At 50.2% G+C, this 24,937-nt stretch overlaps 1 protein-coding gene across 4 annotated transcripts in view; it reads right to left on the reverse strand.

Annotated features, from left to right (window-relative positions):
- The window catches only part of GFPT2 (glutamine-fructose-6-phosphate transaminase 2), a 54,169-nt gene that overhangs the window by 16,879 nt on the left and 12,353 nt on the right, over positions 1-24,937 (reverse strand). For 3 of the 4 annotated variants that reach the window (XM_032158913.2, XM_058440234.1, XM_032158914.2), the window contains 12 exons: positions 22,511-22,618; positions 20,491-20,589; positions 19,522-19,647; positions 15,282-15,340; positions 14,491-14,625; positions 11,763-11,824; positions 8,296-8,375; positions 7,664-7,781; positions 2,350-2,513; positions 799-894; positions 600-697; positions 182-302 (listed from right to left, as the gene is read on the reverse strand). In XM_032158913.2, coding sequence (XP_032014804.1) covers positions 182-302; positions 600-697; positions 799-894; positions 2,350-2,513; positions 7,664-7,781; positions 8,296-8,375; positions 11,763-11,824; positions 14,491-14,625; positions 15,282-15,340; positions 19,522-19,647; positions 20,491-20,589; positions 22,511-22,618 — 1,266 coding nt within the window. The remainder of the gene's footprint in view (positions 1-181; positions 303-599; positions 698-798; positions 895-2,349; positions 2,514-7,663; positions 7,782-8,295; positions 8,376-11,762; positions 11,825-14,490; positions 14,626-15,281; positions 15,341-19,521; positions 19,648-20,490; positions 20,590-22,510; positions 22,619-24,937) is intronic. The other variant, XM_058440235.1, reaches the window with a different exon arrangement.

A 24,937-nucleotide genomic window follows, 5' to 3' on the forward strand; every position in this document is an offset into this window, starting at 1 on the left:
TCCCTTGCCGCCCCCGTACAATGGCGACAGTAATCCATGGCTCTAAGGGTTAAATGACCGCTGCAAGAGAGGGTTCACGGCACAGGGTAGCCGTGCAGGGGACTTAACTGAATGAAGGAGAAGAGGAGAGAGCCCAGAGCTGACCTGACGCAAGGCTGGCCACACCGCCTGTGTCCCTTACCTGACTGGCTGATGAAAAAGCAAACATCATCCCTGAACACAGGCGTGTTCCTGTCCAGAAAATCACTAGCGAGTTCAACCATCACAGGAAGCTCAGTCAGTTCCTCCAAAACTTGCCGCGTCTGAAGCCAACAAGCATAGAGACGAAAGTCGGTCACAGGCACGACAGGACATGGGGCAGCTGGGCTTCTAGGGACAGTTTGTGACACGGAACCTCCCTGTCCAGGTGGCGAGGGGACTTCGGTCACCCACAGGCCACCTCAAAGATAAAAGGGTTCCGTGTCACTTCTCACACTAGCTCGTGGGAATGGGTACAAGGGCTTAGCCAAATTCAGAAGGCCAAATGAGTGACAAAACTGAAGGCCAGTGTCTGGTCCTAGACTGCTGTCGATTTCCCCACGCACATGTGTCACACTCACAGCCACGGCAGCGTGGTAGCTGGTTCCACAGCCAATCACGATGAGCCGTCGGCATCGTCGAATCTCCTTCAAGTGGTCCTTCAAGCCACCCAGGAGCACTGCAGGACACACGACAGGGCGTTGATGCTGAGTCTACACAGTCACCACATTCCCTGAGACTAGGCACAGGCGGAGGCTCCCCACCGAGTGTAGGAATTACCTGTGTTGGTCTCAAAATTCACCCGACCTCTCATAGTATTGAAAACTGATTCTGGCTGTTCGAAGATCTCCTTCTGCATAAATGCGCTGAAGTTACCTGGTCAAATAAACGTCTGGTCAGTTTTAATTTCATTATATTTCACTGCTTTTCATCAGGAATAGTTCACTGCTTTTCATTATGCAGTAGTGACAGCAACTCCACTGCAGAGTCCCAAAGGCATCCCCAGGGATTATCCTGCCTGACACTCACTGCCGTCAGAGGGAAGCAGGTCAGGAACCAGGACTATCTCCAATTTACATATTGGACCCTGCAGCTTGAGGAAGGGAGGGATTTGCCCGAGGCATGCAAGTGACAAATGGCCTGGCTGATCCCTCTGGGCCATGTTCCCTTAGCAAGGCCAAAAGAAAGTAAAGGGCTTCACTCCCAAAAAGCCACCCAGCTAGGAAAGTACAGCTAAGCAGGCCCGAAGAAACAGGCAATTTTCTTTTTTAATAAATACCCTCCTGGTTTCTGTAATGAAAACCTTTCCAGCCACACGGGCATTTCCAGGGCTCTGATTTGAGTGGGATCGGATGATGCTGATGGGACAATGGGGCTGCAGGGTGTTCGAGCCCCTGATGCAGCAGCTGCACCTGATGCTCTGGAGGTGCCCACAGGCGGGGCAGGCTGTGTTCTCTAGGATACACACACTCATGACGCCAACATCGCCCCTGCTCCCGACCTGTCACCCATGACCTGGCACTTGTGTGATGAGCAAATGAAGCAAGTGGGGGAATGAGGGGTGGTCACCATTGGGGAGGGGCTGGGGAGGGACCATGGCAGACACAGGAACAGAGAAGGACTCTCTGAGGGGGTGACATTTCAGGGGAGCTGGAGGCAATGAAAAGGAACCAGTCCTATGAGAAGAACAGCGAATGCAGGGGCTGTGGCGGGGCACAGTGGGACAGAGGGTTGGGTGCAGTGGGGCCAGGCTTTGGCCCCACTGGGGTGTGGGGTTTGTGGGCTGTGGCAGGGAGTTTGGATTGTATTCTAAGAACAGTAGGAAACCATTGGAGGGCCTTGAGCAGCGGGATGATCACAGGGGCTGATTCATGTTCTTAAAAGTTTGTTCAGGCTGCCCTGTGGGGTAGAGGTTGTAAGGGGACAGAAATGGGTGCAGACGGAGAGGCTCTCCTTGCAGGGAGAAAGTGTACCCCCACCCTCCTATTTACTGCAGACCTGCAGACTTCCACCCAGAGGAGAAATGACGCCTGAGGGTGGGAATGTGTCCCGCGGAGTCGGTGAAGGAAGGCAGCTGACACACTGGGCTCAGTTCCAGTAGGGAAGACCTGGCGCCTGGCTGCAGACAGGAGCCCCCGCTTGGAGGCGCCAGGCCAGCCTCCCCACATCCCCTCACCTGTGCAAGCCACAGGCTACCTGCAGCCCTGCCCTGGTGGCCACAGAGGGCAGGAGGGCTGTGACCTCTGCTAGGGCCAGGCAGAGAGCGTCAGGAGCTCCACCAGGCACACTGGCTCCCGAGGCTGCCGCACATGGACTCTAGAGGACACCTGCCTTTCATGATTTGCTGCAGTTCCATCTGCAAGGTCTGGATGGCTCGAGATGGGTCATCACTAGCCGAGCGCTTGACCCGGTGAATGGAGAGTTTCCCGTCAGCCACTGCGGCGATGTCATCGTCCTCCAGGAAGATGACCCGGTTGGTGTGCTCTATGATAGCGCTGGGGCAAGGGAAACAGGCATCATCAGTGCCCCGCCCGAGCAGTTACCAGGCAGCAGCCCCTTGCTGGTTCCCAAGTGTGGGGGCCACATTGTTGGCATTTTAGGAGGGACAGAGGGACCACACTAAAAACACCGATTTGCACATGAATCTTCCTTTTCTTCTCCACTCTTCCCTCCTGCCCCCATGGAATTATTCTGAAGCCAGTGCCAGACATTATATCATTTCTTCTGTAAACACTTTACCACATAGCTCTAAAACTATTTTAACCTACTATAATACCATAATCATATCTAAAATTAATAGTTGTTCCTTTATATCATCAAATATTCAGCATGTTCACATTTCTCCAGTAATCTCATGGCTGTCTTTTTATAACTGGTTTCTTCAAATCAGGATCCAAACAACGTCACCTCTGGAAGATACTCGAGAACCAACCCATTATTCTGAGTCGTGAAGGGAAAGAATAAAGCATTTATCTCGCCTTTCTAAACAATCTGTCTTTCGGAACAACCACATACTTTATGAAGGCAAGTTTCTCTAAGAAGTGATACAGCTAGTAACGAAGAAATAATAGAATTAGAAGAATCAATTTATGAACCCCTAATTATTAATAGCTCTAATCAAGGACCATCCATGGCTGTTGAAACCAGAAGGTACAAAGCTGGATGAAGCTTTATCATGGATGGATAAGGCTGGCAACATTCAAACCCCTGATGGCTCTTAGCACAAAAAGAGAGATGGTGAGACATCACCTGCCTCCTGATGGAAGGACACACCACCAACTATGTAGTCTTGCCAAAAAAACAAACCTGAGTAAGATCGAGCTTTTAACACTCGTAAACTCCAGTGTACAAGAAACACAGGGGACAGGGGAAGATGGTAAATGACACCAGGGGGTGAATTCAGCAAAACCCAGACAATGGGAAACTCATTAGGACAAAAGACCTAGTTTCTTACACATGCGCACACATGTACACAAAGGAGCCCTAAAAGTAATCTACAAGCTATGCTTACCAAAGAAACATAGGGTCCTTGTATTTGTTTGTTTGTTTGTTTGTTTGTTTATTTATTTATTTATTTTTTTGAGACTGAGTCTTGCTCTGTTGCCCAGGCTGGAGTGCAGTGGCACAATCTCTGCTCACTGCAACCTCCGCCTCCCAGGTTCATGCCATTCTCCTGCCTCAGCCTCCTGAGTAGCTGGGATTACAGGCGCCCGCCACCACGCCCAGATACTTTCGTGTATTTTTAGTAGAGACGGGGTTTCACCATGTTAGCCAGGTCGGTCTCGATCTCCTGACCTCATGATCCACCTGCCTCGGTCTCCCAAAGTGCTGGGATTACAGGCGTGAGCCACCGCACCCAGCCCATTGTGTTTATTTTTATAACTTTCTCTGTATGGAAAGGAATAATGATTTTTTTCCCTTGAGATCATAACACAAAATCTTTTTAAATAATTTTAAGTTTGAAAAGTTGCTAAATGAAAAAGAAAGGTAATTAATGGTATATAGTTGTGGTATAAACCATCAGCTTGGCCTTGAAGGACTACTGGAGAAAACACTCTCGGCCGGGCGCCCTGGCTCACGCCTGTAATCCCAGCACTTTGGGAGGCCGAGGCGGGCGGATCACGAGGTCAGGAGTTTGAGACCAGCCTGGCCAACATGGCAAAACCCCGTCTCTACTAAAAATACAAAAATTAGCCGGGTGTGGTGGCGGGCACCTGTAATCCCAGCTACTTGGGAGGCAGGAGAATCACTTGAGCCCAGGAGGCGGAGGCTGCAGTGAGCTGAGATTGTGCCACTGCACTCCAGCCTGGGTGACAGATCAAGACTCTGTCTCAAAAAAAAGAAAAAAAAAACACTCTCATTCTATCAAGAGCCACACCCACACGTGACTGCCTGAAAATGAACACTTAAAACTCCTGGTGCAAAGGTAAGGAGAGAAAATATCAAGGTCTAAGGCTCTAAGAGAGGTATATCCAGCCAGATCCTAGGGAAGAAAGAGAAAGGAGGATGGCAAGCCATCGTACCGGAAAAAATATTTTAAACAAAACTTTGTATAAAAGTATACAAATAGCTTTGTATACTTTGTATAAAAGTATACAGTTTTATACAAAATTTTGTATAGAAATATATTTTTTGTATAAAAAGTAGAAATATGGAGTGACAAGAAGTAAAAACGGCGCTATCCTGTCTCCAAGAGATCAACACTGCTTACATTGTAGCATTAACCAACCAACAATGCATGATGCATGTGTGTTTACATTTATGTGTGCATCTACATGTTTGTTTAAATACAATTATTTTATTTCCAAAATGGGTAGTCACGCAATCTAGTCATTAGGACCACTAGCCCACGAGTTAGGCTTGAGGTGGACTCGGGTCCTCTGTCTCTTGCCAGTCCTGTGCCCGTGGGCAACATACATAACCCCCTGGAGTTCCTGTCTCAGGTTCCACCTGCGTAAACAGAAAAGAGCTGTGCCTTCCCCAGAGGTCTGTCATGATTATTGCATGGGATCCTGGTGAGGCCCTCATGCTGTGCCCCGCACACACAGGCCACCGTTGCCCAAAAGCTGGACAGTGTGCTCGCATCTGGGAGGGCCACTCGCCATTCCTTTCTCAGCATGTGTTGTCTTTCTTGTCTCTACACTACACGTGACAGAATCACTTCCTGAAGTTCCAAAGCATAAACAAATAAAATAATATGGAGGGTTTTGTTTTGTTTTGTTTTGTTTGAGACGGAGTCTCGCTCTGTCGCCCAGGCTGGAGTGCAGTGGTGCGATCTCGGCTCACTGCACGCTCCGCCTCCCGGGTTCACGCCATTCTCCTGCCTCAGCCTCCAGAGTAGCTGGGACTACAGGCGCCCGCCACCACGCCTGGCTAATTTTTTGTATTTTTTGGTAGAGACAAGGTTTCACCATGTTAGCCAGGATGGTCTCGATCTCCTGACCTCATGATCTGCCCACCTCGGCCTCCCAAAGTGCTGGGATTACAGGCGTGAGCCACCGTGCCTGGCCTGGAGGGTCTTAATTACAGCACAGAATTCACAGATTAATTTGGGTAGAGTCAATATTTTTAAAAAATAACTTGTAATCATTAAATTGGTTTTACATGTTGAGTGCATTAATTTTTTAAAATAGCTACTCTGGAAGCTGAGGCAGGAGGATCCCTTGAGTCCAGGAGTTAGTTCGAGGACAGCCTGGGCAACTTAATGAGACCCTGTCTCCAAAAAAAAAAAGGTAAGAATAGTAAGCCTTCCTACTGAGGAATGTGGAATCTCTTCCTGTATTCAAATCTCTTACTTCCTCATGGTAAATTTCTGTAGTCTTCTCCAAATATGTTCTGGAGTATTTCTGTTAAAATTTACTCTAAAGCATTTTTTTTTCCAGCTGAGGTGAATAGTATTGCTTTTTCGGTTCACCTAACGTTTGCTGACTGCATCGTGCCCAGTCACGTGAGGTGACACCTGAGAACAAGGTGGACATGGTCCCACTCGAGCCAGATACAGTTTAGTGGCTAAGGCCAGGATGTAGGATTTCCACACCTTTACCCCTAGCTGCTAGTACTATCAGTTCTAACAGCCTTTTGGCTGGATTTAAAAATGTGTAATAGTATTGCCTACAAATAATTATTTCCTCTCCTTTCAGGCATTCAGGCCTTTTTTTTTTTTAAAAAAAAAGAAATATCTGGCCGGGCATGGTGGCTCACGCCTGTAATCCCAGCACTTTGGGAGGCCGAGGCGGGCAGATCATGAGGTCAGGAGATGGAGACAACCCTGGCTAATACATTGAAACCCCGTCTCTACTAAAAATACAAAAAATTAGCTGGGCGTGGTAGCGGGCACCTGTAATCCCAGCTACTCGGGAGGCTGAGGCAGGAGAATCACTTGAACCCAGAGGCGGAGGTTGCAGTGAGCCGAGATCACACCACTGCACTCCAGTCTGGGCAACAGAGTGAGACAAAATAAATAAATAAATTAAAATTAAAAAAGAAACATCTATCATACTTCATTGAATATAAGTTACTATTGATCGTTAAGATCACAATTATTTGACAAACTCCTAAGAAATAAAAGCTTCAACAAATTCTAATGATACTATGCCAAAATCTACAATTCTGTGTGTTTTAGAATCACTGAAATAATACGAGCATCTCGTTGGTATTCTCGGCGTGTTCTAAGGGGCACCATTTGGGAAGCGCTGCCCTGACCTCAGCGTTAAGTATGATGCTGGCTGTACGTTTAACCAGGCCTCGCCTCCCTGTCGCTCCCGTTTCCCAGGAGACCTGGCCTGGTGTCCTCCCTGCCTCACAGCACAGCCCTATTAGAGGCTGGTCGGGAAAGCGAAAACCCATCAAGAATGGAAACATAACAAAGGCCTAAGCTTTTGGGTCTTTGAAGAAGGTACCAGAGGTGATTACAGCGGTTTTCTACTTCAAATGGCAGGAAAGTGCTTTGGTTCTCTCTCTCCCTGGCGCTCTCTCTCTCTCTCTGTGTGTGCGTGTGTGTGCGTGTGTGTGTGTGTGTGTGTGTGTGTGTATAATTTTTTTTTTCCTGAAATGAGTATAAAGCAGAATTTCTCAAATTTCAAAATCATTATTTGGTGGATTGATGAGAGCACGGACTTTAGAATCAATTGAAAAACTCCCTGTGTCTTGGCTCTGTCTTTCACAAATGGTCTCACCCCAGGCAAAGGCAGGGAGGGGCGTGGGAGGGACTGAGGTCTAGACACACTTGTCTCATCTAAAGGGGGCAGCCTTTGAGCAGATCCAGACACCTGCCACCCGAGAGAGGGCTGCACAGCGTGCCCAGATCTGCTAGTTCTTCCAGAGAAGCTAGAGATTCAGATTTCTCTGTGAAATCTCCAAATGTTACAACATTGGCAACAACCCATTCATTTTGTGCAGGCTCGAAGCACTGTGCCCACCAGTGCATCTGGCCTTTAGCCACCAGACCTGCCTACCACAGTCTCGCAGGCGCTCCTAGGGCAAGGACTCCAGGCCCAGGCCCAGGGATGGCTGAACTCTTCTTCGGCCCTGCGACTTGCTGAGCCACGACAGCTCACATGGAAGGATGAGTAAGAACCGGCAGTGTTTAGACAGGCATTCTTTGATTACATAATCCCAGGAAGCGAAGAGAAGAGGGCTCAGTTACCTTGCATCAGAAGCAAAGAAGAATTCCACAGCCTTGTCGCCCACAGCATGCAGGCAGGCGGAGCTGTCCAGCCTCTTCACCCGTGTCTTACAGATATTCTTCACATTCTCCAGAGTGCCTAGCAAATGGAGGAATGGGTTGCAAATCCCGCTGGGATGTTTTGTTTGCATAACATGCAGCAAGGAACCAATTTCCCCTCTGAATATGTGTGGGAGAAATTTGCAATTTTTAGCTTTGGCTGTGTCAGCCAAATCGTGTAAAAGATCCCCAAATAGCACAGCACCACTGCAAAAGCATTTAAATGGCTACAGTGTGAGAGGAATGCAAACAAAAACAAACCAAAGAAGCACTCACATCAAAGCCCAGTTGCCGTTATACAGCAGCACTTTTGTGTATGTTTGACAATATACAAAATCATGATAAATTCATGTCCATAATAAAAAGCTTAAAAAAAATGGAGCCAAGTCTCAGTTGCGCAAAAACCTTTTAGACCTGGAGCTGTGCGCCTGTTGGGTCTGGCTCAGAGTGGGGCTTCCTTGCCTCAGAGGGGAGCTGACCGTGCCAGCGCCGCTGCTGAGTCCTGCGACGCCAGGCAGCAGCTGTGCTGTTCCAGTGCTTCTTGAGAAACTTACACGTCCTGTATAAGATGGGGATCTGCTCTGTGGAGAGCTTGTATTTGCTCCGGACTCCGATGAGCAGGGGGCTGCCTCTCCTGTAGGGAGAAAGAGGCATCCCATTACCCACCGCCTTTGACGCCCAGGGCTGGGTGTCTGCCCAGCATCTGAGGTAGGATCCCCACATCTAGCCCTTTCCCAGGCGTGGAGGATCCTGTTTAGGTCCCACAGGACGGACGCCTGGAGCACAGGATGGAAAGGCCAGCTCCTGAGTCCCAGGTCCCTGACTTGGCATCACCCACCTGCCCAGTAAGCCTGGTAACCTGTCTCACTCCCACCCTCCTAGGCCGGGCCTCCTCCAGTCCAGTCGAGTCCCCACATGTGACCAACCCACACAGTTAGATGGCGGAGGCTGAGCGTTCGGCAGCGAAGGAGGCGCTGGTGGGGTACAGGGGCACTCTGGGTCTCCGCCCAGCCTCGACGGCAGCGCATCCCTATCACAATAGGGCTCTGCACCCACCATCTGCCCCAAGACCCCCTGTTGTTCCTTCCCTTCCCCTAGCCCAGTTCTCTGGCATTAGTGGGCACTAGTCTTTTTGTATATTCTCTACTTCGTAGGTGACATAAGGTGATTTCTTGGGTGGTTTTTTGTCTCTGCCTAAGTGACACCCTGTGGATGTACGTTTAGAATCTTCACCCTGTACCAGGTAGACTTCATCATAAAGAGGACAATAACTGTCACAGGCAAAATCTCAGGGAGTCTGCAGCTGGCCAAGGTGAGGGGCCCTCACTCAGGCCTCCTGTCCCAGCGTCACTGTCTCAGCCACTGGAGCCTGGCTCTCTGAGCACCTCAGCAGGGGATCTTCAGGAAAGAGCTTTAGGAGATTTCCTTCTGATTCACAACTTCCAGTGGTGAACGTGATGAAGATCTCATGATTTGGCTGGGCGCATAGCGGCTCACGCCTGTAATCCCAGCACTTCGGGGGGCTGAAGCGGGCAGATCACAAGATCAGGAGTTCGACACCAGCCTGGCCAACATGGTGGAACGCTGTCTCTACTAAAAATACAAAAATTAGCTGGGCATGGTGGCGGGTGCCTGTAATCCCAGCTACTCGGGAGGCTGAGACAAGAGAATCACTTGAACCCGAGAGGCGAAGGTTGCAGTGAGCCGAGATCACGCCACTGCACTCCAGCCTGGGCGACAGAGCAAGACTCCATCTCTAAATAAATAAGTAAATAAATAGATCTCATGATTTAAATGACATCCTGCTTCCAAAATCTAATCCTTTGCTCACTCTTATAAATTACAGCATGCAAATAAAATTTACCATAGGTGTGCACAGAAATAAGCGGCTCACTCTGGTAACACATGCACTCTAAACCTGCAGTTCTTCAAAACCAGGCAGGTAAAACTGCAGTGGTTACTAAAGGATGTGTGTCTTTTCCCCCTACACATTAATTTATTAATAAGAAGAAAACACAGATGAACACTGTAATAAGACAATTTAGGAGAGCTGCTTCAAACACATGAATTGGAATACAGTCCGGTAACATTTTACCTTAGCTGATTTCTTGCTAACTTAGATCAGTGAACTAATAAGTGCTTTGCTCATCGGCTGGAATCCAGTCCACAGATATCCATAATCTGTTAGCCTGACTCAATGCAGTTCCTAAATTTTTCTTCAACAGTAACAGACCTTGTTTTCCAGTCACGTTGGCCTGTTTGGACCCCACTTACGGCTTCTCAAAGCGGGGGACAAAGTCTGGGGCTTTGAGGAAGGTGCTATGAACACCTTGAATATTTTAATCATTTATTGTCTAAAGCAAATCTGAGAGATAGTTCTGGGGCCAGTGGGGAATTAGCATAAATAGTTTATAATAATGGCAGTGAGAAAGTAGGTGGTTATCTAATTTTCTTGGCAAATGACTCCCCCAAATTTTATTGCTGTAGGTTGAACTCTGTGGTTTCTCTAGACCTTGAGACATATAATTCTCCCAAGACAACCCGAAGATTGTCCTGCAGGTTATAGAGCCCTCAGTTATAGGCAATTTAGAAAAATAAAGCTTTATTGCTTCTTCACGCTGCCTTCTTCTGAGTTCATTTAAAACAGTAAATCATGATAAAATTGGATTTTAAAAAGGGCTTCTAAATTTGATAGGAACCAACTGGTATTTTATAATTCTATGAATTGAAGGAATTAAATTCCAAATGGCAAATTAGTTCCAGTCTTAGAAAAGGTTAAAAAAATGATGATAAATTCCTGTTGTTTCCTGCTGAGATACTATGCCAGTCTGGAAGAGACAGCCTCACCCCCTCCGGCCGTCTCCCAGGCACAGGTTCATTCTAGATGGCTCTCCTAGGGCTTCAGATGAAGCCCGCAGCCCGCAGGGCACTGAGGCCATTTAGAGCTGGCCTCTGTCCGCCTCTCCACGCCCCACAGCCCTTGAGGCCCTGGAGCAGTGTCCACACCACCTTGCTCACCACCGTCTCCCATGCCTGGCACACAGCAGGTGTCAGTAAACACACACTGGGCCTAGAGCGCCTCCATCCCACCAGTGCCCTTGCACCGTGCCCCCACCTTGCCAACAGTGATCCTGGGAGGTCCCACTCCCTCTGGGCCCCTTGCCTTTGCTCATGCTGGTTCCTCTTCCCACTGCCTGCCTGTCCCAGGAAGCCCCCTGCCTGGGGCTACCTGCCATTGCCCCCCTGCCAGGTAAGGTGATATCCTGTGCTGGGGCCGGGCATAGGGCATCACTATCCTCTGCCCTTCTCTGCCCTCCCACACAACTGTTCAGCCCTTCAAGGCAGGGACCAGGTCAGATGTCACTAAGTCCCCAGGGCCCAGCACACAGTAAGTGCACAGCAAATATTAGTTGCATGGTTGGATGGATGATCAACCTATGTGAATATAAACAGGATGGCACTTAATCTGCTTCTGTAAATCCATGCAGCACTGGGGGCCCACCATAACAGAGGAACACATGGGGGCAACCAGGCTCTCTGAGCCGATTCCTGGGATGCTCCTTTGTGAAGGTGAAGTTTGAGCTCCGGGCCTTCAAGGCCTCTTCTGTACTGGATCCAAATCAATATTCACTTTGCTCCCTAGTTTCATGTTCATAATTTTTCATGCTTTTTCTTAAAGGGGGGCCCCATATTGTACAGGCTTCAAGCCCCCAAAACCTGGATCTGCCCAGTCTGTACAATTTTATTTATAACTGGAATTTGTTGCCCACCTCTAAAAATCTGTGGAGATTTCAAACACAAATCCAACGTTCTGTTTTTTTTTTTTTTTTTTAATTCAGAAGTGTAGCACCACCAGCCATGGAGATGGTGGGCGCGGTCCCCGGGGCTGAGCCACAGTTGTCCTTTAGACACCACAAGCACCTTTCAGCGTGCCACAGGCCCTACGTCTCCCTTCTCCCTCCAGCTAAGTGATTTGATTTTCATTCTTTCTTATGGGAAATGCCAGTGTGTTTTGCCTCACCTTGTGGCAACAGCTTCTCCTGGGTAATGAATGCTCTTGAAAACCAGCGCGAATGCACCTTCCTGAAAACACACAAGCAGTGAGGGTCAGCTCGTTCTAGCAGCCGCTGCTGCAGCCTGGCCACAGCCCAGATGCGTCTCCCTGCGCCCCTCTTCACGGCGGGAGGTCCTGGGGTCCCTCAGGGAGCTGAGCGCAGGACAGCGCATCTGGGGTGACATCACGAGGGAAAGCAAAACAGACGGTGCCACGGGAAGTACCACAAACCAGAACGTGTGAATTCCATGGTGAGCAATGTGTGGCATGCTTTCCCAGGCCCACAGGGAGCCCGGCAGGGGTGCCAGCTGGGTGGACAGGGGCAGTGAGAGTCACAGGAAATGATAGCTGGGACCAGGCTTCCCTGCCCTGCTCAGGGACAGCACCTATTCAGCAAGCCTCTGTGAACTGCACTTTAGCTCAACACACGGTAGGGCCTTGGTTCAAATCCTGGCTCCACCCCTTCACTGGGCTATCCCTTTAGCCTTCTCGGTGCCTCATTCTCCTCATCGGTGAAGGAAGTGAGAACAGCGCCACCTGGTGTGGCTTCTGTGACGATGATAAGCTAACGCACTGAGCCTGGCATACGGAGACCCAAGAGAAGCACAGGTTGTTATGACTGTTACTGCTATTATCCTTTCCACGGGTACGACTGTCACTTGCCCTCTGGGCCTCAGCTGGTTGGTCTGTGCAAAGCCAGAACTAGAATCCAGTTCTCCTAACACAAGAGGCCAGATGGTTTTTTGACTTAAATTCTCAGTGTAAATTTCTCCCCCAGGTCCTGACCACCCTGTACTAACTTACTGCAACCCTAGCAGAGCTCAGTTATATATAACCAGCTGCAAATCTGAAGTTCCACATGAAATCCTCCAAGTGTGGAAGCCATGGGCAGCCCCAGGCCCCGTGTGGTCAGCGCGTCGGGTCTTGGTTGCCAACTCAGCTACGAGGCCAGAGGAACCTGAGTCAGCGTCCCCAGGCCTCAGCGGGGCTTTCAAACTGCCCCAAACCAGGGGGCTTCAGGCAGACTCTGGTGCTTTTGTCAACAATAAAATAGGACTGAATGGAAAAACACTGCACGTTCTCTACCAAAAAGAGCCTGGTACTGTCCCAGGTAGGAAAAGTCTTAAGTTTAAAAGTGTCATTATGAGCGAGGTATTTCTGAAATTTCAAAATAAAAATGGAAAAGAAGAAACAGCATGCTGTAATACCTAATTGGCTCACTGTACATTATCCAGCACATTAAATGTGGGATAGGCTGTTATTTATAAACACGTCCTCTAAATGATGGACCTCCAAAAACGGGAGTTAGAGGACAAAAAGGGCTTCAACAGTAGACTTACTTTTTAAATCAGACTCTGAAAACACCTGCTCAAGAATGATGTATTTTAAACTACAGGGTGGTGCCTGCCAGATATTCTGGACTCTGGGCCAGTGTCCAGGCTGCCACAGCCCTGGGGGAGCTAGTGGGTGGCACTGTTGTCTGAGAGGATGGGTTCTGAGAGGCCTGGGCCCCTCTCGTCCTCCCTCACCCCACATGGGCCTGTGTCTGCTCCACCTCCTCCTCAGTGTAGGGGCCTCCCCTTGGACAATACACCCAGTGTGTGCTCCCTTCTCAGGGACTTCTGCTCCCTGGGTCCTGTCCTCTGGGATGTCCCCAATCTCTCTCTCTCTCCCTCTTTTGGGCCATTCCGTTCCACATACAGACATGCTCTGATATCGCCTATCACAAAAACAGGCCGGACACTGTGGCTCACGCCTGTAAATCCTAGCATTTTGGGAGGCCAAGAGAGGTGGATCACTTGAAGTCAGGAGTTCGAGACCAGCCTGGTCAACACAGTGAAATCCCGTCTCTACTAAAAATACAAAAATTAGCCAGGTGTGGTGGTGCGTGCCTGTAGTCTTAGCTACTTGGGAGGCTGAGGCAGGAGAACTGCCTGAACTCCGGAGGTGGAGGTTGCAGTGAGCCAAGATCACATCACTGCACTCCAGCCTGTGCAACAGAGTGAGACTCTGTCTCAAAAAAGAAAAACCTAAAAACACATCCTCCCTTGGTACCACAGCTCTCTCTGCACACCACCACCAAGTTCATATGTGCATCATAAAAAGCCACGGACTCTAATGCCAGTCACCATTTCAGAAGTGTCACAATGAAGCAGGGCACTTTCTATTTGATGTTGACTACCCAAACCGCAGAACGTCTTCCAGTTCTACAAAAGTGTAACATCTTAAGGCCAGGCACTGCAGATGAGCTGTCTTTTATCCTCAGGACTCTGTGCAAGTTTGTCTAATAAGGGCTTACAAAAAATGAAGGATTCCTTGGCACTTGCTGCTTGAAAAAAATGTTTTTTTTTTTTTTTTTTTTTTGAGACAGAGTCTCGCTGTCGCCCAGGCTGGAGTGCAGTGGCGCAATCTCGGCTCACTGCAAGCTCCGCCTCCCGGGTTCACGCCATTCTCCTGCCTCAGCCTCTCCGAGTAGCTGGGACTACAGGCGCCCGCCACCACGCCCGGCTAATTTTTTGTATTTTTAGTAGATTAGGGGTTTCACCATGGTCTCGATCTCCTGACCTCGTGATCCGCCCGCCTCGGCCTCCCAAAGTGCTGGGATTACAAGCGTGAGCCACCGCGCCGGCCTGAAAAAAATGTTTTTAATGAAAGAATGAAGGAATGAGTTAGACAGATGGGATTTGTAACTCACCAACTGCTGAATGACTCTCTCAACCAATGTTGAAAACGTAATGTCCTCAGTTTCTCTGTTGTCGAACACATATTTAATCAGCTTGGCAATGGTCTCTGTATCTGTTTCTGACTCAAACTCGTAGCCTTTGCTTTCCTGGAATATGCGGTCGGCACAGTGTGAGGGATTGGTCATTGCACAATGCCTGCCTGGCCAACTCCCTCTACTCCCTGGTGATCTGCCCTTGGAGTGACTTAAATCAAGAACAAGGAAAACTGGGAAGGGACGAAAAATGTTTGCCAGCATCACACAGCCAAATACCTCTGAGTCACTCCGGGAGGCCCTGAGATCATCCCACCTCAGAAGCTCACCCTTGCCACTAATCTGGACATTGCAAAATAACAGCAGTCAAAATGATAAAATATGTTGAGTCAAACCCACCCACATGCCAACACCGCAAAGCCTTTCAAACTTTAGACGTTCACTGTCTGACTTTCTGTCCCAACTCCGCCGGTATAGGAGTTGCTGTTATATAATGCAGACAGTTTAATAAAACAAAGTTCCTGTTATTTTGATTCTGGGAATCTGCAGTGGCCCTTGAGATAAACACCGACGCCCTGTTATCTCCTCAAACAAGATCTGCAGGGCCTGGCTCAGTCAAGGCAGCAGTTTCTTCTCAACACGGTGACGTGGCTGAGTGTGGGTCTCACTCAGTTCCCACACTGGTTTCCACAAGGAAATGAGCTGGCTGGAAAGTTTCTGGGGAGACCAATCCCATCTGACTGAGACACCACCTAGGGGAAGCATCTTACCAGAAATTTCCTCAGATCTTTGTAATTTGTAATGATCCCATTGTGGATGACAACAAATTCTGAAAGAAAAGTTAAGAGAGAAATGCTTTTGAGAAGGAAGTTCGTGTTAGATGTAAAGAGACATGATTTCAAGGCTTGAGAACTCTCTGCAAACTCCAGGCCTCAAGACTCCTGTTAAGCACACTTTGTTTACAGTGATTAGCACAGATGTTTACAGCGGCTACTACAATGGAACCGGGATTAGCACCAGGGATGTCTAGGGCGTGGCTACTACAATGGGATCCCCAGGAAATACACATCCCTCTTTCAGTGACTGGCAGCCACCAGCCTGACCCTGCAGAGAGCTTTCCCCTGTGCACTACTATAGTATCAAACAGGTTTGGGGGTCATGTCCCACAGGGATGATGGGCCCTTCGGTCCAGAAATGATTCCAGGCACTCTCAGCTGGCTTTAGGCACAAAGAGGTCGCAAAGAACAGTCCAGTCCCGTGCTTTGTTTGACCCACACTGTGTTGTAAAAATATTTGAGTTTTTAAAGTTCTGAGTGTTCACTTTAAAATCCTGGTTTCCTTGGGGGAAAAATCCCAGAAGTTCTGGCATCCCCAGGCTCAGCCACATTCCTGCACAGCAGGATCTGCCAGCTGCAGCTTCTCCCGCCTCCCCTAGGCCTGCACACCCAGCTCACTGCACAGGTAGCACCCCGCTGGTCCTGGCAGGGGGTGGGGGGTTGGGGGATGCAGGGGTGCAGTGAGGGCTGTCTGCCTCCACCCCACTGCATTTTCTCAATAAATAGCGGGTGTATGAGTGCCTTGAGGGAAAGGTCCAAGACCAGCCTGAGAATTTTTCTGGGCAAGTAGCCCCGTTTCCCTCTCCTCCTAGAGGACAGAAAGATTCCCTAAATATTGACTATTTTTTTCAAAGCATCACTGTGAAGTCTTATTTGTTTTTATTATTATTATTATTATTTTGAGACAGAATCTCACTCTGTCGCCCAGGCTGGAGTACAGTGGCACGACCTTGGCTCACCACGACCGCTGCCTCCCGGGTTCAAGCGATTCTCCTGCCTCAGCCTCCCAAGTAGCTGGAATTACAGGTGCTTGCCACCACGCCGGGCTAATTTTTGTATTTCTTTAGTAGAGATGGGGTTTCCCCATGTTGGCCAGGCTGGTCTCGAACTCCTGACCTCAGGTGATCCACCCACCTTGGCCTCCCAAAGCGCTGGGATTCCAGGCGTGAGCCACCGCGCCCGGCCTATTGACTATTTTTGGTCCCTTCCTTGGATCTCCAACTCAAGTTTTCCTTCAGTTCAGGAAACATTTCTCCCACGGCATCTTTTGAAACCTTCTCCATTATTCTTTTTCTTTATTCTCACCATGATTTCCTCTATTTAAAAAAATCATACTGTTTGTTTTTGTGAGGTCACACCCAAAAATGGGAGGGCTTAAATAAGAAAAGCCCAGTTTCAACAGATGTGCTGACCATAGCTCAGCTCTATTCTTTCTTTCTTTATTTATTTATTTTTTACTGCTCTGTGCTCTGATAGCTTCTTGTGCACACCAGTTACCCATATGTTGGATCCATATTAACTGGCTCCACATCCATCCCCTTCTCCATTTTTTTTAATATCTATGGTGATATTGTTTCTTTTTCTTTTTTTCTTTTTTTTTTTTTGGGGGATGGAGTCTTGCTCTGTCGCCCAGGCTGGAGTGCAGTGGTGCGATCTTGGCTCACTGCAAGCTCCGCCTCCCGGGTTCACGCCATTCTCCTGCCTCAGCCTCCCGAGTAGCTGGGACTACAGGCGCCCGCCACCATGCCTGGCTAATTTTTTTGTATTTTTAGTAGAGATGGGGTTTCACCGTGTTAGCCAGGATGGTCTTGATCTCCTGACCTCGTGATCCGCCCGCCTCAGCCTCCCAAAGTGCTGGGATTACAGACGTGGGCCACCGCGCCTAGTCAGTGATATTGTTTCTTTACATTATTCTCTTAATTCTGTCACACTTTCTTTCATCTCAGTCTATGATCCTATCATTAATTTGTTTCCTGGAATCCATGTTGTCTTTGTGTAATTTCCTTGTGCGGTGTAGTTGCTGGGCGTTCAGACTTCCTTAAAAGCACGCTCTTCAGTTATCACTGCTGAGTTGTTAAAGAAATTTTATAAATCTTTGCTTATTGCCCTGTTATTTTCTTTTCAATTACTCATCCTGAGTCAGGGCTGGAGTGTCCAAGTCTGGGTGTGGGTGGGCCTCCTGGGAGCCTCCCCGCTTTGGGGACACAGTGAGAATCATCGTCTGCATTGAAGTGGGGGATTTTCCAGTGAGGTTCGTTTTATCACTCAGGAGGGCAGGAGGCTGTGGCTGAAGTGGCAATATCTCAGGGCACATGGTCTGGGCGCAGCGTTTTCTTGGCCTGCATGACTGCCCCAGGGACCAGCTTCTGTCCTTGACCTGGGCTCTGGCCAGATGTACATTCTAGGTCCTCAGCACCATGGGGTCTGCTGTCCTCCTCCTGGACATAGGGTGTTTGCCTCAGTCACGAAATGCCCTACGGTTCAGGGCATGAGCCAGACCCAAGGAACAGGCCCCCGCAAAAACCTCACTCCCTCAAGACCCTGACCACATGGATGCATGAGTAGCCCTGGCTCCTGTGCTACCACCAAGCTGCTCTGCTGAGCAGGGTGGATGGGGCTCTCCTTCCATTCTCTGGGGGATGCCTTCCCTTCCAAATTGGGCGGGGTGAGCTGGTGACGCCCTGCAGAGTGCTCTGGGGAGAAGCGGCACGACTGCGCTTTCTGTGGGTGGTAGGGGTGCCTGCCCATCCCGCCCAGTTACACCACCTCGGAGAACCACTGATCGGCAGTGGGTGGGGGACACCAAGCAGGCTGGTGCTGCTCTCCTGTGGCCCGACTTCCACAAGGATTAACCGCAGTGGGACTTGTCAAGTGTCAAGGCTTAGTGCCTGCTAATAAGCTCCCAGTAACTGCTCTGATGTATTTGGTCCCATCTAACATTGGGCTTGGCACGAACTTACACTATGCCAGAGGATGCCTTGGGTTGGGGGGTCCAGTTGACTTCAGAAACCACTGTCTTTGCTGTACACCCTCCCCTGGCATGTCCAGGTTCGGGGCTTCAGGGGCCTGTGACCGGACCAGGCCTCACCTAGAATGGGGGACCCCCTGGAAGGCCCAGGTTATGTCTTAGACTCCTGCCTGCCCTTGGAGGCCTGGGAGGAGACAGACAGGGATTAGATCCTCTCTTCCACTCCATGCCTACTGCATCCCACTGCAGGGGACCTGGCGCCCTGGGGCTGACCACAGACCCCTGAGAGCTGCCACCAGGAGCTGCAGACCTACCAGTCTTTCCCCCATGAGAGGGGGCAAGGGTGTCATTTAAAAGAATCACGTGCGGAGAACTGTCCTGGCAACCCATGCCAGTGACACAGACCTGTGAGCCGGCCTGAGGGGGTGACTGGACGAACAGGAGAGCCTGAAACCCACCAAGGACAGCAGGTGCAGCGACCTTGACCCTCTGCCAATCCGCGGGGCTCCAACGTGCTGTCAGCTCAGTGTTCCCAGATCGTCCAGTTTTTTAAGCGACGCCAGAAGTCTGGACTTTTGTGCACAGTGTTCTCAATTTGTAAGAACGTGAAGCAGACTGAGCTGAGGGCTCTCCACCTGGGAAGAGCCCTTGGGCTTCGGGCTGCGGCCCCTACTTCTCCAAACCCTAAGCCCTGGCTGCTGAGGTCTCCTGCTGGGGTCCACAGTGTGTCTGGTGGCACCAATCAAGACCAGTACAGCCCCTGCCCTCACCTGGACCATTCTGCGGGGAAGAGATAGGTTTAGCTGCATAAGGACAGAACCCATCCTCGCCTGAAGGGCACAGCCTTCTGCAGCATTTCCGTCACTTGGGGAGGGACAGTGCCCAGGCCCCTCAGTCCCTCACGCAGCCCCATCCCACTCATGGGCTGGGTTCCAAGGAGCCAGCAGCTCTCCTGGTTAAGTGCCATCGTTTTCCTGTGCACTCCTGGGAGGCCAGCACCACCCTAGGACCAGGCTGCCTGCCTCCTGACTGAGGCCCAGGCCGCTGGCAGAGCTCCGGGAGAGGGGACGTCCGCATTCTCTTGGGAAGACGAAGCAGGCTGAGAAGTCAGTTAGAGGTGGGCGTGGAACCTGCTTTGGTGGGCACTGGCCCTGACACAGCTCAGGGTGAGGTGGAACCATGGGGACGGGGAAGCATGCCACGTACCGTTGCCTTTGTCCGAGCGCTGGGGGTGGCTGTTGACAGCACTGGGGACCCCGTGGGTGGCCCAGCGCGTGTGGGCAATGCCGAAGTGTGTCTCAAACTCCACTTTTAAGTCCATGCTGTCTTGTTCTAAACGAAAGGAAAATCAGTTTGCCGCACTTGAACAACAAGCCTTGACCCAGGACTGTGAGTGCAACCTGGTGTCGTTACCCAAGTCACATCACCCACACCGACGGCACCTCCCCACCAGCTCCCACGCCGGGAGTCCGCGCAGGCCCACAAACCACCCGTGCTGAGGATTATTTACTACGTGTCTGTAGCTTAGCTCACTTCTTCACAGAAATAAACTTGCTTTAAAAAGAAAATGATATATCCCTACCCTAAACAGAAAAGCAGTATCATTTGCCGGAATAATTAAAATAACTACTGTATATAACTCTTAACACTTAAAAAAATTATCCATGTGCTGCCACCACCTAAAATAAACCATCCCATACCCTGCAAAGCCCAGTTTTACAGCATGGGCTTAACCCTCCTTCTGTTTATCTGAGCTGGGACAAATGAAAATCTCCAGTCTCCGGCACTGTTGGAATACAGTTCTAGAAAGTGGCCGGCACTGGCGGGCACGGTGGCTCACTCCCGTAATCCCAGCACTTTGGGAGGCCGAGGCGGGCGGATCACGAGGTCAGGAGATCGAGACCATCCTGGCTAACACGGTGAAACCCCGTCTCTACTAAAAATACAAAAAAATTAGCCGGGCGAGGTGGCGGGCGCCTGTAGTCCCAGCTACTCAGGAGGCTGAGGCAGGAGAATGGCGTGAACCCTTGGGGGGCGGAGCCTGCAGTGAGCCGAGATCGCGCCACTGCACTCCAGCCTGGGCGACAGCGAGACTCCGTCTCAAAAAAAAAAAAAGAAAGAAAGAAAGTGTCCAGCGCTGCACTAGCTCCTCCCACTCAGAAGTCCTCCACTTACTGTAAAGTTCTTCATCAAGAGCCTTGACTTTCCCCCTTTTCTTGACCAGCTGAATGTGTCTTTCTTTGACTTCGTGATTATTCCCATCGATCGCCACACCTGTGATGTAGACATTATTTGTTATGTTGGAACTAAAGCTTTTCCTCACACACTTGGCACAGGCGCTCCACAGGGTCAGGGCTGCATGCCCCGGGCTGTCCGTTTACGGCAGGTTGGAGAGCTGTACAGTTTTCAGGAAATCTACTTTGAAAGAGGCTATGACTGTAGCCAGGCTTAACAGCAAGTGAGGAAGCCCCTGCCTCCTCCCGGCCGCAGCTGCCCCCAGCCCCGTCCTGCCTAGGGTGAGCCCCTCGGGACGCTTCCCTGCTGCAGGCGCTACCAGGCCCTCGGCTGACGGCAATGGGCCCAGGCAGGGCATTTATCCCAAGGACTCCTCGCATTGTGATATTTCGTGAGTATCTCCACAACGTTAGTGTTCCTCCCATCGTCTATCGGACGTGCTTCCTATTAAGAGTGACAGGGATCTAAAATCATCGGGCTCCCCCTTTCTCCTCAGGCTGCATAATTAAACAGGGTCAACAGACTAAACATCCACCTCTGCAGTGAATGGAGGCCTGAACTCTGAGACAGCCACCCAGTGGAGCATTGTGTAGCCACTTAGAAAGCTACGTAGAAAGAGTTTAGGATGGGCCCAGCGCGGTGGCTCATGCCTGTAATCCCAGCACTTTGGGAGGCCAAGGCGGGCGGATCACAAGGTCAAGAGATTGAGACCATCCTGGCCAACACGGTGAAACCCCCTCTCTACTAAAAGTACAAAAATTAGCCGGGCGTGGTGGCGGGCGCCTGTAGTCCCAGCTACTCGGGAGGCTGAGGCAGGAGAATGGCGTGAACCCGGGAGGCGGAGCTTGCAGTGAGCTGAGATCGCGCCACTGCACTCCAGCCTGGGGACAGAGCGAGACTCCATCTCAAAACAAAAAAAAAAAAAAAAAAAAAAAATGAATGAATGAGTTTAGGATCCTAGAAATGCTAAGTGAAAAGAGAAGAATATAAAATGACAAAATTGCATTATTATAATTAGGTAAAAACAAAAAGTATCAACGTACAACACCTCCACCACAGACCACCCCAACAGACAACAGCGACCAGAGAAGGGTCCCAAAGACTGATGGGGGGTCCTTTTTTAATGAAGCCACCTCACTGAGGCAGGGCTGACAAACACAAAGCTGCACATACTTAGTGTCTACAACTCGATGAGCTTGGAGGCACGTGTGCCCCCATGAAAGCATCACTGCAGTCTATGCCATCAACCTATCACCTCCAAGAGTCTGCTCCTGTCCTCTTTATGTATTGTCTTGTGTGTGATAAGAGGACTTAGCATAAGCTCTGCCGTCTTGGCTGGGCTCGCTGCCTCACACCTACAATCTCAGTGCTTTGGGAGGCAGAGGCAGGAGGACTGCTTGAGGCTACACCGGGCAGCACGGTGAGACCTCATCTCTACCAAAAATAAAAAATTAGCAGGGTGTGGTGGTGCGTGCCTGTAGTCCCAGCTGCTGAAGAGGCTGAGGGTCGCCTGAGCCCAAGAGTTTGAGGCTGCAGTGAGCCAATTTCTTGGAACTGCACTCCAGCCTGAGTGACAAAAATAAAAATAAAAATACAAAAATCTACCCTTTTGGCAAATTTTTATGTGCAAAGTACAGTGTTGCTCAAGTCAGGCACAGCGCGGCAGAGCAGCTGTCCAGGACTTACTCATGCTGCATGACTGCGGCTTTGTACCCTCTCTGCTTCCTGATGGGGGCATTTCTGATGAAGGGGGTTTTCTGGGGTTTTTTACCCTTGTTTCTTCTATTTTTCTATAGTTTTCGAATTTCTTTAACGGACAAGTGTTATTTTTATATTGAAAACAGACGTTAAAAAGTAGCAGAAAAATGCCCTGGTTGTAAAATCCCCTGCAGAGGAGATGGGTGAGACCAGAGCAGCGGAGCCCCGTCCCCAGCCGCGAGGCGGGCGGCCGCACACCCACCTGCCGAGTCGTAGCCTCTGTACTCCAGCCGCTGCAGGCCCTTGATGAGGGTTTCAAAGATCTCCTTCCTTGTCCGGGGGACTCTGTAGTTCATGTAGGCAAAGATTCCTGTTCAAAGAGGAAAAAAATGGCGCATTCATAAAATACTCAGTTCGTGTTTGGAAGAAAACGATCCTGGGGATGCACCAAGGTGGCATCACAAAGGTCTCCCAGGGGCTTGCAGAGGTGGGTATGCCCCTCCCCGGGCACAGCTGAAGAACAGCACGCCCCTTCTTCCTCCTGTGACAAAAACCCCCAGAAAGCCTGTGTCACATGTCTTGGGCTGGCTGGCAGTTCCACTGCCGAGAACTCATCCTATGCTGCACTTGCAGGAGGCAGCTTTCAGTGTGGCAACGTCCATAATAGAAAAGGCAGCAATGAAACCCAACCACCTTGGGACATCCGGAACTCCCCACCTCCACGCACTCCCTGATTTGCAGAGCACACATCTAGGAGTGCCATAGGAAGTGACAGCAGCCCCCGGGGCAGATGGGACAGGCGCTGGGGCCTTTGTTTCCACAGTCCCCTTCTCCATAAGGCTGGAGCTTGACCTTCAATAAGCACTACTTGAGCCGGGTGCGGTGGCTCATGCTTGCAATCCCAGCCCTTTGGGAGGCCAAGGTGGGTGGATCACCTGACTTCAGGAGTTTGAGACCAGCCTGGCCAACATGGTGAAACCCCATCTCTACTAAAAATGCAAAAATTAGCTGGGCGTGGTTGTGTGTACCTCTAATCCCAGCTACTCGGGAGGCTGGGGCAGGAGAATTGCTTGAACCAGGGAGCTGGAAGTTGCAGTGAGCCGAGATCGTGCCACAGCACTCCAGCCTGGCGACAGAGCTGGACTCTGTTTTAAAAAAAAAAGCACTACTTTTATGACAGCAAGAATAAAACCATCTATGCCCCTTGGCCCCTGCAGAATCCTTATGTTCAAGGTAGGCCTATGAGTCAAGAAGATTTTGTTCCACTTGACTTTCTGTATTCGTATTTCAAGATAATATTTTTCCAAATAGAAAGTTAGCCGTTGTGTTGGTTCTGCCTTCCAGATTCCTCCACTCCTCACTTGTGATGACAGATCCTTGATCTCTCTCCTGCCCTGTACATGCCCCACCCCATCCTGTCATCCCTCTGTCCTTTCATCCTCTCTCCCACCACTTAGGAAAACCTGCCCACCTCAAAGCTCAGCTCCAGCCCCCACCCTGGGCAGGTGTGCTCCTGGCTCTGGCCACCTCAGCGCTCTCACATCATGGGTCACCCACAGTTCCCGCCAAGGGCACAGGCTGGTGCTTCTATCTCTGTATTCCTCACTGTGTGTTGGCACCCGGTCCTGTTCACATGTGGAACAGAATATGTGATGAGTGTGTATCCATATCCATGGAGGGAGGCAACAGCATGGATCATAGAAACGTCACTGGGTTTCAGGCGTATTCACGGTAACGGTCCTAGTTGGCTTGGGCTGCTGTAACAAACCACAGACTGCCTGGGTTATAGCCACAGACATCTATTCTCACAGTTCTGGAGGCCGAGAAGTCCAAGATCAAGGTGCCGGCAGATTCAGCGTCTGGCGAGGGCCCATTCCTTACAGACAGCGACTGCTCATTTCAACCTCGTATGGTGGAAGGGGCCAGGGTCTCTCTGGAGGTTTTTGTTTTTTGGAGATGGAGTTTCACTCTTGTTGCCCAGGCTGGAGTGCAGATCTCGGCTCATGGCAACCTCCGCCTCCTGGGTTCAAGCGATTCTCTTGCCTCAGCCTCCCAAGTAGCTGGGATTACAGGCATGCGCCACAATGCCCGGCTAGTTTTGTATTTTTAGTAGAGACAGGGTTTCTCCATGTTGGCCAGGCTGGTCTCTAACTCCCAACCTCAGGTGATCCGCACGCCTCGGCTTCCCAAAGTGCTGGGATTACAAGCGTGAGCCACCCTGCCTGGCTCGCAGTTTTTTTGTTTTTTGTGTTTTGTTTTGAGACAGGGTCTCGCTCTGTTGCCCAGGCTGGAGTGCAGTGTTGCGATCTTGGCTCACTGCAAGCTCCGCCTCCTGGGTTCACACCATTCTCCTGCCTCAGCCTCCCAAGTAGCTGGGACTACAGGTGCCCGACACCATGCTCAGCTAATTTTTTTTTTGTATTTTTAGTAGAGACGGGGTTTCACCGTGTTAGCCAGGATGGTCTCAATCTCCTGACCTCATGATCTGCCCACCTCAGCCTCCCAAAGTGCTGGGATTACAGGCGTGAGCCACCAGGCCTGGCCCCGCAGTTTTTAAATAAGGGCACTCATCCCATTGGTGAGGCCCCTGTCTCCATGACCTAATCACCTTCCCAAGGCCCCACCTCCTAGTAACATCACCATGCAGCTGAGGATTTCAACAGATGAATGACGGGGGGAGCACAAACTC

The sequence above is a fragment of the Hylobates moloch genome, unplaced genomic scaffold (genome assembly GCF_009828535.3).
Source record: "Hylobates moloch isolate HMO894 unplaced genomic scaffold, HMol_V3 SCAFFOLD_6, whole genome shotgun sequence".
NCBI classification, from domain to species: Eukaryota; Metazoa; Chordata; class Mammalia; order Primates; family Hylobatidae; genus Hylobates; species Hylobates moloch.